At 53.2% G+C, this 11,978-nt stretch overlaps 1 protein-coding gene across 1 annotated transcript in view; it reads left to right on the top strand.

Annotated features, from left to right (window-relative positions):
* Nucleotides 1-456: 456 nt before the first annotated feature.
* Nucleotides 457-11,978, top strand: part of CAMK1G (calcium/calmodulin dependent protein kinase IG) — a 27,992-nt gene continuing 16,470 nt past the window's right edge. Inside the window, exons 1-2 of the mRNA XM_040636387.1 lie at nucleotides 457-536; nucleotides 9,409-9,529. Of these exons, the coding sequence (XP_040492321.1) occupies nucleotides 527-536; nucleotides 9,409-9,529 (131 nt within the window). The 5' untranslated portion in view covers nucleotides 457-526. The remainder of the gene's footprint in view (nucleotides 537-9,408; nucleotides 9,530-11,978) is intronic.

The following is an 11,978-nucleotide window of genomic DNA, read 5'->3' as shown; positions in this document are numbered from 1 at the left end:
GCTTAACCAGGACCAAAGATGAGATCCAATAGGCCATAACACAAAGTGCTTAGTAATACTTGATCTGGGGAGCACACTTTACAGTTTATAATGTGCCTTTAATCAGTTATCTTTAGGACAAGCCCACCGAGCTGGTGGGGCGAATGGTATTTCTCCCTTTGCATGGATGAGAGACCACTGAGACTCAAGAGAGGCTTGCCTAGGGCTGCAAAGCTGGATATCGGTGCTATCTAGTAGCATTTGAACCCAGAATTTCTTACATCATCAGTGACCTTTCCATGATACTACAGATAGCTACAGTGTGTTGAGGGGGATGGGGGGCTGCGGGTGTGTATTAAGAGCACTCTTGAGAAAGACGGAGCAAAACTTTGGGAAAGAAGCCTGAAGTCTGAGTGACAGAAGGTTTTGAGCTGGGGCCAGGAGAGGCAGTAGACGGCCTGGCCTCGGTGTCTTTCTCAGAGCATCCAAGTCACGTGTTCCGGGGGGACTCGGTCAGGTGCTGGGGTTGCATGAAAGCATCCTAAGGATGAGGCAAGGTAAGCGAAATCGGATAATCGCCTCCAGGAGAGAGGCAACAGGTTTTGTGGTGGCTCCGATAGACTGGGGTTCTCAGTCCGGCTCTGCCATTTACTATCTGATTTGGGGCATTTTTCTTAACATTTCTACCCATCAGTACCGCAGCTGTGAAATGGGCTTCATGACACCGACCTCCCCCAAAGGCGGCAGTGAGGCACGAGGGGAGGTGATGCAGGTGAAGTGCCCGGCAAGGTGCCGCGCCCAGCGCTCAGCCCGCACCCCGCGAGGCCTGGGAGCACGTGGGGCCGGACGGGACGGGACGGGACGGGAGAGATGGCCGCGGGCCGCGGAGAGCGGCGCCGGGCTCCCTCCCCCTCGCTTACAAGCGCGCTCACGGCCAGAAATAACTAACTCGCATGCGCGTGCGGTGCGGGGCCGGCAGGTGGATGAGCTGCAGCATGAATGAGACGGGAGCGGCCACCCGCGCGCGCCGCTACAACCGCAGGCGCGTCCCCGCGGTCACCGCCTGGAGGGCGGGGGCGCAAGCCGGTGCACTCGCGCCGGCAGGCCCGCGTCCCCGGGGAGTCAGGGCTGGTCACGCAGGGCTTCCCGTCAAAGCCATCTTGCGCGCAGCCCGCCTTCTGCACCCCTCCCCGGGAGAAGCGTGCCTGGCCGGGCACTTTGAGTAAGGAGCCCAGCACCTGCACAAAGGAGGCACCGCTTGCACGGTCCGGCTTAAGGGCCGCGTGTGGCAGGCACGCAGTCAACACTATTACCCTTGAAAACTCCTTAGGAGGATGCCCCAGGGAGACCAGCATGATGCCCATGAAGAAACCCGGGGCGGGCAGTGTTTCCCAGTGTGGCGGCAGAGCTCTCTCCTCTGGGGTCAGTACCAGATGAAGCAGTCGGTTTGCATTTCAAGACCGTGGTGTATGAAGAATTAGATAGTTTTAAACATTTTAAAATCACAGTGAGATGAGAGGCGCACACTGTGAGGCGTACTTAGGAGCTGAGACGGGTTAGGGGACAGTGGCTTCACGTCTCCTGTTGCGTGTTCACATCTATTTAAAGTCTTATTTGTTTCCCTCTCTTCCTCCCCAGTGCCTGGTGTTTATTTAATCATGTGCCTGGAATGTGGACCCACTGCATAGCATGATAGTGGTTGCAGAGTGATTCTGTGCCCCCTGATGCCCCAGGAATGCGGGGGGGTGGGGTGGGGAATAGAGCAGGGATCCTTATTCCCATTCAGCAGAGGAGGACACTGAGGCCCCCTGGGGTTAAGAGCACATCAGGAATCTGTGGCACACCCTGCTCTCTCCAGGGACTCTTTGTGTTGACCCCTCAGCCACTAAATGAAGCCCTAAAGGCTTTTCTTCATTTCTGTTATAAGAAGCACACAATAAGTTTTCAGCAACATGTGAATTCTGGCTTGTCACTGCAGCAGGAGGGATTTGCTTCAACTTAAATGTGGGTTTGAGCCTGAAATAAACAGCAGGAAGCGTTGGTAGAACGTCCTTCTTCAGTGATGTTGTGAACAGAAACTGGCATGCGGGGTTGGCCTTTGAGACGCTGGCCTAGTGGGGGTGCTGGGGAGGGAGTCCATATTCCTTGGAGGCTCTGTCCAGCCAGAAGTCTCCAGGAGGCTTTAAGATCCAGGGCCTGGGCTTGGGCTACAGCCCATGAGCTGGGAATGGGTCATGACAGCTCACACAGGCCCAGCTACATGCCTCTGACACCATGAGGAGAGCGGTGCTGTGACTGAGGGCAGCAGGTTGCTGGAAATTTCTATGTTGCTCAAACACATGGAGAATCACCGAGTGTCAGAGATGGCCAGTCTCCCTGTTTTCCCAAGTAGGCTCTGGGATGCTAGTAGGTGTTACACAAGGAAAGAGTTTCACAAGCCAGTAAGTTTGGGAGATGCCCAGTTAAACAGCGTTACCCAAGTGTCTTTAATAAGCTCATGTGGATCGTGAATCTCTAAGAAGGAACAGCAAATCCACTTTGCACACGGAGAGTCTTCTGGGACTCATAGTCTGAAAAACAAACTTCAAGGCACCTTAATCTATTCCAATCTCCTCTTTTCACTAAGGAGAAATGTGGAAGCCCAGAGATGTACAGGGATCTGCCTGGGGCTGCACAGCTCCTCGGTACCAAATCAAAACCAGAATGAGAGTTTGAGCTCTTTCTAATGTCCCTCTCAATCCAAAGGATGACGCAGAGTCCAATGTGGGCCAAAGTCCAGGAAGCTGGAGGTCAGGGCAACAAAACATCCCAGTGTTAGCCTTTTAGCCCCTTATAACCAAGTGATTTGTATATTGCCATGACTCCGTGAGCCCCAGCCTAGAGGCAGAGAGCATTCTTATGAAAGATGATCCAACTGATAACGTCCCTCCCAAGACCCACAAGCCTTTCTGAGTCACACTCCCAAGAAATGGAAAACCCTGGAAGCTGATCATAAAGCAATCTTAGGGTGGGCTGGTTCTGTTGAGGTCCCTCAGCAAGGCTCGGAGGCCTGCTCACTGCGCCCGGAGTGATTTATACCTGCTTGCCCACAAGCGCCAAGTGAGAGCATTAACAAAGGCACTGTGGCTATGGGTAAGGTCGAGAGCCATTATCTGTGGGTTGAAGGCTGCAGAGGTGGTATTCCAAGATTTTCTCCTTCTCACCATCTCCTCTGGGTTGTTCCTGTCCAGTTTAGGAACCCTGCTGTGGGTTTGGGAAACACACACTGAATTGCATTGCATTGAATGGAATGGAATGGAATGGAATGGAATGGAATGGATGGATTAAAACATGGTGCGCCCAAGACTTTGGAATGTATTATCAGGAGGGGTGACTTTTAAACTGTTAGTCCAGCTGATTCATTTAATAAGCATCTCAGAGCAGCTGGGACTCCGCAGAGGAAAGTTTTCATAAGGAGGCTCTGTAGAGTAGGGTGGGCAGAGTGAGGGGCCAGAGAGAGGGTCCAGGGCAGCGTGAGGTCATGAGGTGACCTGGCATCTTTGGGGAATGGTGATGGCAGTGAGGAGGCCATTGAAGGTAATCCTTCTCTGCCTTAGAGTTCTGTCTCTTGCTGGTGCTGCCCCTGTCACCAGGTGGAGCCTGGGAAGGACAGAATGACAGGGATCCTCCATGGAAGAAGCATGGGGAGGGCACCTGCGTCCTGGGCTCACGGGCCAAGCATCTCTCAGCAGCACCTCATAAGGAGCCAGGCTGGATGCCGCTGCGGGTCACACAGTCTGTCCCCAGAAGCACAGAAAGGGCGGCGCTCAGAGGTGGCATCCGCCCCAGGGCTGCATGGCCTGCCCTTTAGAAAGAACTTTTCCCTCTCCAGTCTCCTCCCCAGCTGTGGAACTGTCCCCCAACAGAGCAGGAAGACCACCCCGAAATCTATGACTGAGTACTGCCTCGGAGCCAGGCGCTGCACTAGGCCAAGGGAGACAAGGGGACGGGCAAGGTTTGGTCCACCTGGAGTTACTTTCTCCTGAGGTCACGACCTCAAACAAATAAGCAAGAGAATTTCAGATTGTCACAGGTCGTACGGAAGCAAGGAGCGGGCTCACATGATAGAGTACCTTTGGGTGGGTGGAGGGACTGACTCCGGATGGAATGGTCGGGGAAGGCTTCTTCGAGTGTCCCAGGGAAGTCCTGCTGACCAAGAACCGGGCCCAGGCCCTGAGGGGCGCTGTTGGCGGTGGAGCCCGGGCGGTTGGGCTCTCTGCGGCCATTCTGCCCGGTGCTGTTGCGGTGTTCTAAACAGAGCCTGACCTTGAGATCTTTAGAGAGGAGGCCCCAAGGTCTTCCCTTCCCAGGATACAGGTCTTCTTGCTAGAGGTCCCTCTCTAGAGCAAGGTAAAGAATCCATTCTCCCACCCTGTACCTATTTTAAATTCAGCTCTCTGATCAACCCGCCCTCGCCCCTGGGCTCTCCTCCTCACTGAATCATTGAACACAGGAGGGCAGGACCCTCAGTGTATGCCGGGCTCAGAACTAGGCACGAGGACGAGGGATTGCCGGGGAGTAACACGGGGTGCCTGCAGCTCTCACAGTCAGGGGAGCGAGGCTCACACATCCACCATCGATCTACAACTGACCTCTGAAGGGCTTTGGCCCCGAGCAATGAGCAACGTGCACAGTCATTTGCGAAATAACCACATTTAGTCCAGTGGGGAATGAAGGAGTGTTATCTCCACAACTCAAAGATGCCCCCTGAATACGGTCATTTCCTTGGCCGGGAGTCATTTCTGCAGAATATCCTCGAGGGTTTTGCCCTGTTGGGAAGTGGAGGTCACGGATGCCAACACCCACGGTGTCTCCCGAGCTACCCCTAGGAGATCAGCAGTAACTCGGCTCTTCCCGAACTTTGAAGCCCAGGGGAAGTGACTGCCGGAAAGAGAGAGGTGGGAGTATTTTGGGAACAAATGACAGCAATCTCTGGGCTGCAAGCTTCTCAGAATGTGTTTTCTTTTCCTCTGAAAGAACGTAGATTATAGGAGTCAGGGGGAAGGGGGAGGACTTCAACGGAAAGAAGTGGGTTACAGAAAGACTGTGGGCCGCCCCTCTGAGAGCCCATGGTTAGATCTCCACCGTGCTGGGCGCAGGGCCTGGGGACCTCACTGAGGTCAGGGAGGAGCAGGAGTGACTGGGGGTTTCAGATCCAGGCCCCGGGTTCTCCACATTGCTCTGAAGATAGAGCTAAATTGTTAGGATTGAGTGTATGGGAGGAGGGGTGGGCGGGAAAGATGTTTTCTTATAGCCTAGCTTAGCTAAGAATACTATGTTTTTAAGCTATTTAAGAGAGATGGGGAGAAAGAACACTGAGTACCGATCTGCTAATGAGGTGGTCGTGCCTCCCGGAGAGCAGGCCGTCATTCCATGGGGCTCCAGCAGGGGGAGTGATGAACGCCCCGCTGATGGTCCCTGAGCTGGAAAGAAGATTCTTGATTGGGTCCTTAACCTGGAAAAGCCACAGGGGCAGCCCTGCTGGTCTGTAGAGGGGAGAGAGACAGAGTGGGAGAGACAGTGGGACAAAGACTGACCCTGTTGATTTGACTCCTTTTAATGTCCACCCCCATGCCCCCAGCCCGTACATTCTTTAAGACTTCCAGCTGCAGTGTATGCGCTAAGAAGCACTTGGTCCAAGCCCAGATGCCAACCACTCTGATAAGTAGAAGCTGCCAGATCTGGGGCTAAGAATCTGCAGAACGGTATCTGGCTAAAGATAGCCCTCGATTCTAATATTTCATCTTCTCCAAAGCAGTCTGCCAGTCAGGGTTCATTTGTCTCTGCCTTGTGGACCATGCCCTCCGAATCAAGGGTCAGGCCACCCCTGAATTGCTGACGAGTCCTCCTGTGCCCAGTGGCTGAACTGCTGTGTCCCTCTGGGTTGCCAGCCTCCCAGAGGAGCAAATTCCACGAACGGGCCTGAAGATACAAGCGCAAACCACCAGATCTGCATTGGAACGTACCGAATGCTAAGGAATTTATAACGTTTCTCACATGCGTTTTTCATAATACCAGCCACCGATTGGTACACAGCGAGGCTGCAAGTTTGCACACGATACTGAAGTGAACAAAGAAAATGTAGCTGCTTTGTTTCCTATAAAACCTTTCTCGTGAACTCCCACCGTCACCAGGCAGCAAAAAGGGAAGTGGGAAACTTTGAATTTGAACTTGTTCATTATAGCGTCTCAGGTTCCGCGGCGTCTCATTTAGCTAAGTCAGTTTCTTCCAGGAAACACACAGCCTTGAAATGGCTTCCCCTCTTGCTCTACTTCAAGGGGGTATTTTATGGTATAAGGTGCTTACTTGACTCGGTTGTAGTTGGGAGACGGCGGCCTCAGATTCCTGAGGGACCTCAGATCCCGGTTGTCTGGGAGCTCACCAGAGGATGATGCTGACCTCTCAGGTGTGACTCGTCCCATCCGGCCTGCGGGGCATCCTGCTGACACCCTGCACTAAAGGCCTGGCTCCCAGCCGCTTGCTTCCACCTGAGAAGCCCTGATCAGAGCTGTCTCTTCTTCTGCACCCCAGGGGACAGGCCCTCTAGCAGCTCTATGTCCCCTCATCAGGGCCTCGGACAGAAGCGAGATGATAAATGTTTAAGGACTGGTTCTTGAAGGTAGGGGGTGAGTGGGGGAGAAGCCCTGATTGTAGCATTTGCCTGCGTCCGTGGTGTCAGTACTCCCGCTGTGGTCGGTTTCAAGCTGACAACACGAGACCACTCAACACAGAGACCGTTCAACACAGTTGGCTGTCATGTTCTGGAGCAAACTGTTTCCAGCCCCCCACAGGCCCTGAGGAACTTCTGGAATCCTGCGGGTCACTCACCTTCTCCCTCTAGGCCTGCCCCATGATTACTTCCCGCCCTGTTAAATGTGCTGCAGTCAGAGTCCCTCCCACGCTTATGGCTTCCCCTCCAGCAGGGTCCTGAGAAGCCCACCCATCTGTGTCACCAATCTCCCCCATTCCTGGATGGGTGAAAGCAAAGATATGTACACCCATCTCCCCCGTCTCCTTCCCAGGATCCACTCGGACCAAAACTGTCAGTCTGTCTACACCTGTTCCTCTCCAGCAAGGCCCTCACTCACGCCATGTTCCTCTTATTCACGGGGGCTTAAGCCTCACACTCATGTCTGAATGCAGAAGCGGTTTCCCTCTATACCTTAGAACTTGTTTTATGACATGAGTCCTCCAGATGGAGATTACATCAATTTAGTACCCCCCAAATATTATCTCTATCACAACTGTTTAGCATACATGAGACAAGGTGCTAAGTCTCTACGTTCACTATTTCATTTAACCTGCCCCATGACCATAGCGGGCTCTGTCCCCATTTGACAGATGAGTTAATAGACTCAAAGAGGTCAGTAACTTGCCTAAGGCCATTCAGGTGGTAACTAGCAGCGTCAGAATTGGAACTCAGGTTGGCCTCCAAACCTCCGCTCTTTACCCGATGCTAAACTGTGGAGGCACAAACTTCCTCTAGAAGACTCCATGGACTCTACAGGCATTTTTTTAAATGGGGAAGGAGAGGCATTGCCTAACAGATACAGCCTTTGGACATATTTTCCTACTTCTTAGGCCCAAGGAGAATGGGGGAAAGGGTGTTGGCAGAAATGGTGTTCCCCCACCCTTCCCAGATACTCAGTATCCACCAGTAGTAGAGGCCTAGGGCAGAGAGTGCCCAGAGGGACAGAGATTCCCCCCAAACCACCCAACCACCCCCAAGAACTTGTTTCTCTCAAGTATTCACTGCCTCACTGAGGGCACCGTCCCCCCGACACTCCTACCAGAAACACTGACAGCCAGCCTAGACCCCTCTCCCCGCTCCGTGGGCACATCACCTGGTATTGTACATAATCAGAACCCCGGAATGTATCTGGAGTCCTCCCCCTCTCGCCCTCACTACCGCCATGATCCAAGCCACCATCATTTTCTCCTGGACTTCTGTCCCCTACCCGTTTTCCATGTATCAATTCTTACTCCCCCCTCCCCGTTCTCTGCAGAGCAGCTGGAGTGAGCTCTGAAACTTCAGTGGTGTCATTTCTCTGCTAAAAATCCTTCAGTGTCTTGCAGTTTCACATAGAAGAAAATCCAGCGTCCACCAGTCTCTAAGGCCTTATATGGTCTGTCTCCTGCCTGCCTTCCCCTGCCCATTCACCGCCCCGAGTCATGCAGAGTTCACCCAGCTCCCGCCACACTGTCCCTTCTGTCCCTTCAGGCTCTGTTCCTGCCCTGCCCCCATGTTGACCTCCGGTCTTTTACTCCTTCTGCCAAAATGCTCCCTCACACACACTCTGTGCTTGGCAGGCTCCTTCACGAACTTCTTCTACTCTCAGCTTAAATATGACCTGCTCTAGGGCCTACCCGTGACTTTATCAAAAGATGACCATCTCCTTTTGTCCCTCTTACAAGCTTAGGTTTATTCTTTCACGGTTTCCCCACACTTTGTCACTGCGTGCGTGGTACTTGACTGGCTCGTTGCTCGCCCCCTTGAGCCTGCCGGGCCCAGGAGGACAGGACCATCATCCGCACGTAGCCGGCACCTGGTGCGTGATAGGGGCTGACTCGGGTGAATGAACATGGCAATTCCGGAACCCCGATACAAAGATAGGACAAGGTTCGATTCAGATTTTAATGAATAACTATTTCTCCAGCACTGTACTAATGCTGTGGGAGTTTGGGAGGAAACAGTGCTCGTTCATCCAACAGTCTCTCACTTAGCCCGGAACAGGTAGGAGCGAGGTAGGAGGAAGCATGACTGGGGAGGGGGGAGAACGGATACAACACATGGTAACAGAAGGGATGTCGGGCTGACTCTGCGGTTTGAATCAGTACCTTGACCGTCACATGGAAACGCAGGGAACGCCTCAGCTCAGCTCAGACACCCCCCCTGCAAGGTGGATATTTGCGTATTAATCCACACGTGTGTGTTATTGCCCTTAAATACATATGTACAAAGTGGACTTTGCACTACCAGACTCTCGACTCCCGGAGCGTGTGTGGCAAGTACAATAGGCAGGCAGTAGACACACAACACATTTGTTACAGTAATTTTAGACTTTTTTTTTTTTTTTTTTTTTGAGATAGAGAGCCAGCACACACGGTGCCGGGTGGGGGGACAACACGAGACTCCATCCCAGGACCCCGAGATCATGACCTGAGTTGAACGCAGATGCTTAACCTACTGAGCCACCCAGGGGCCCCTGTGGTAGTAATTTTAAATAGCAAGTGGAGAGAACGGTCTTATTTTTGCCCATTATCCAGGTTTTGCTCCTAATCCTTTGTTCTAGTTACCATGTGAAAGATGTGAGTGTTTTTGATTCTTTTTGCAATGTGTTCTCATCCTGAGACATTAGCTGATCAGACCCTTTCTCCCCTTCTTCAAAGCATCCCCCAAAGCTTCAACTCTGGAGGCGATGGGTCGAAAGGAAGAAGATGACTGCAGCTCCTGGAAGAAACAGACCACCAACATCCGGAAAACCTTCATCTTCATGGAAGTGCTGGGATCGTGAGTCCTGGGGCTGAGAGATGGGGGTGGCAGGGCTGCTTGTAGGGTGGGGGGGCCCCTGGGAAGAGTTGTTCTGGGCCAGCAGCTGACAAGCTGGGACTAAGGCAGCTGGGACATCATCTCAGCAGCTTGAAGGGACTAGGGAGGTAGAGTAGAGGAAGGTACCTTGGTTTCGTACACTGGGGCCCACAGGGAATACCAGCCCTTTCCCTAGGCTCTACGCCTGGCCCACCCCCAGGGACCCGGCCTCTAGATCTGGGACAACTTGTGGCTTCTTGCCCTAGCAGCAGGAAAGAGGCATTCCAGAGCACTTGCGGAGACTCAGTGCCCTAGAACCTTCCTGGGCCTCCTCCAGCTTCTTCATTTCCCCCCCGGCTGTGAACAGGTCAGCCCACCCCACTGTCTGATGTAGACAGAGGAGAAGGGGCTTCTGGGGCCCAGAATACTGATGGGTACACACGCCAGAGTCAGGTCCCCACCACCATCCTCTCTATATTTAAGTGCCGTGTTGGAAAAATAAAGTCACGCCGTAGTCCAAACTCCTACCAGCCTCTGGAGTGTCTGCGCCTGCCCCTTGACAACGATTACACGGCTGGAGGAACAGAGACAGCCTGTCTGGAGCTGACTGTCCGCTCGGTCCTGCCTCTCCTCCGGGAGGGCGCAGGCTCTGATGCAGGCTGCCAACGGCTCCAGGCCACCGGCTCCATAGCCTCGGGACCCCAGCTGGCCAGCTAATTAGTCTGGGCTAATTGGGCCCCAGGAAGTGAGGGGCAGTTAGTAGGCTGTCCATTCAAGCAAGCTTGCCCTTTAGCCAACTCTGGGCTAAGTTTAGCTCCCTCCGCCTTGGCTAGGAGGCTGTGACCTCGGGCAATGACAGCTGCCCTCACTCTCACTGTAGACTCAGAGGAACCAGGCCTGGCCCCAAGACGAGGATCCCGAGCTCTCCCTGCCCAGGCAAGTGTCGGGCTCCGAGCACACAGGAAGATCTCGGCGCTGGTGCTGGCCATCAGAACATTGGCCCTCCATCAAGGACCTTTGCCAAGACGGGGGTGGTTAGAGAGGGGGTTTTTGGCAGGAGAGAGGGACAAGACTCATGCGTGAATCAGAAATGATTTGCTAAGAATTCCAAAACTCAAGGAGGGAGGGAGGATGCCCCGGTTTGCCAGGTGCTTATTCACGGTCTGCTCGGACGTGTGCTGTGGGACTGTCAGAAGACAGACACATACTGCTCTCGTGGAGCTTGGCCACAGAGGTCTAAACGTAGAGGAACATCAGAGTCACTGGGGGAGCGTCGCCCTCTAACTTTCAACTGCGAAAATATCTAAATTTAAAAAAGTAAGTGAAAAAATAGTACAGTGAACAGCCAATATACACGCCACCTCAATTCAACAATTGTTAACATTTCACTGTATTTGTTTTACATACATACATACATCACACACACTGACTTCCCTGAACAATTTGTAAACAGTTACAAACATCATGACATGTCATCTTGGAATCCTTTTGTCTGCATCTCCTAAAAATAAAGGCATTTTCTTCTATATGCACAATGGCCTTGCCACACTCAAGAGAGTTAAAAATTCCCTAGTAGCATTTTAGCCCAGGTAGTTTTGTTTTTGTTTTTTGGTTTTTTTTTTTTTTAATACAGATTCCTGGTCCCAGACCTACTGCACTGGGATTTGGGGAGCTAGGACCGAGCAGCCAGGAATCTGTATTTTATGTGCTTTCAGTGGCTCTAACCTACCCAGCCCTGCACTGATTTGGGGAACTGGGGGGACCAGACAGGGGGCAAGTCACAGCTGTTGTCGCAGTTGGGGCTGAACAAAAGCTAGAGAGTGGGCACCCCTGTCGTGCCCAGGAGGGGGACAGGCAGCCCCAGGCTGCAGACCCCGTGTAGTTCCCACAGTGAGGTGCTGGGGGGCAGAGCAGACTCCTCTGGGCACAGTGCACCAGAACCTCAAGACTAAGGCTTCTTCTCTGTAGTCCTCAGCTCCTCTGAAGCAACCCAGCAGAACAGAAGGCTTGTAATAAATCTGCCCCGAGGTCACCACAGTTCCAGGGCGCTAAGGTAGCTGTAGGAACACTGGGCAAAGCTAGTCCGTAGCAGGGAGCATGTCACCCAGGTCCCAGGCCTCTTCCTTTCACTGCGCAGGAAGAGGCTTTTCTCCTTGGACCTCCCTCGCCTCCCCCGTCTCCCGGCAGGAGGGGAGAGCTAGTCAGAGCAGGAAAGGCAGACCAGGTTCTACTGCAGCGAAACACTCCTGGCTCCAGTGCTCTGCTTGTCTTGCCTTCCGACCCCAGCCCCTTAGCTGCTCAAAACTAGCTCTCTGCTCCCTCTGCTCCCCGGTCTGAGTGATGGTACGATTAGGTCTCGTGATCGCTCTCCCCTGCCCCGCCACACACGCCACACACGCACACACACACACACACACACACACACACACAC

Source organism: Ursus maritimus, unplaced genomic scaffold (assembly GCF_017311325.1).
Source record: "Ursus maritimus isolate PB19 unplaced genomic scaffold, ASM1731132v1 scaffold_2, whole genome shotgun sequence".
NCBI classification, from domain to species: Eukaryota; Metazoa; Chordata; class Mammalia; order Carnivora; family Ursidae; genus Ursus; species Ursus maritimus.
The sequence above is the reverse complement of the archived record's forward strand: the minus strand, read 5'-3'. Positions and strand labels throughout refer to the sequence as shown.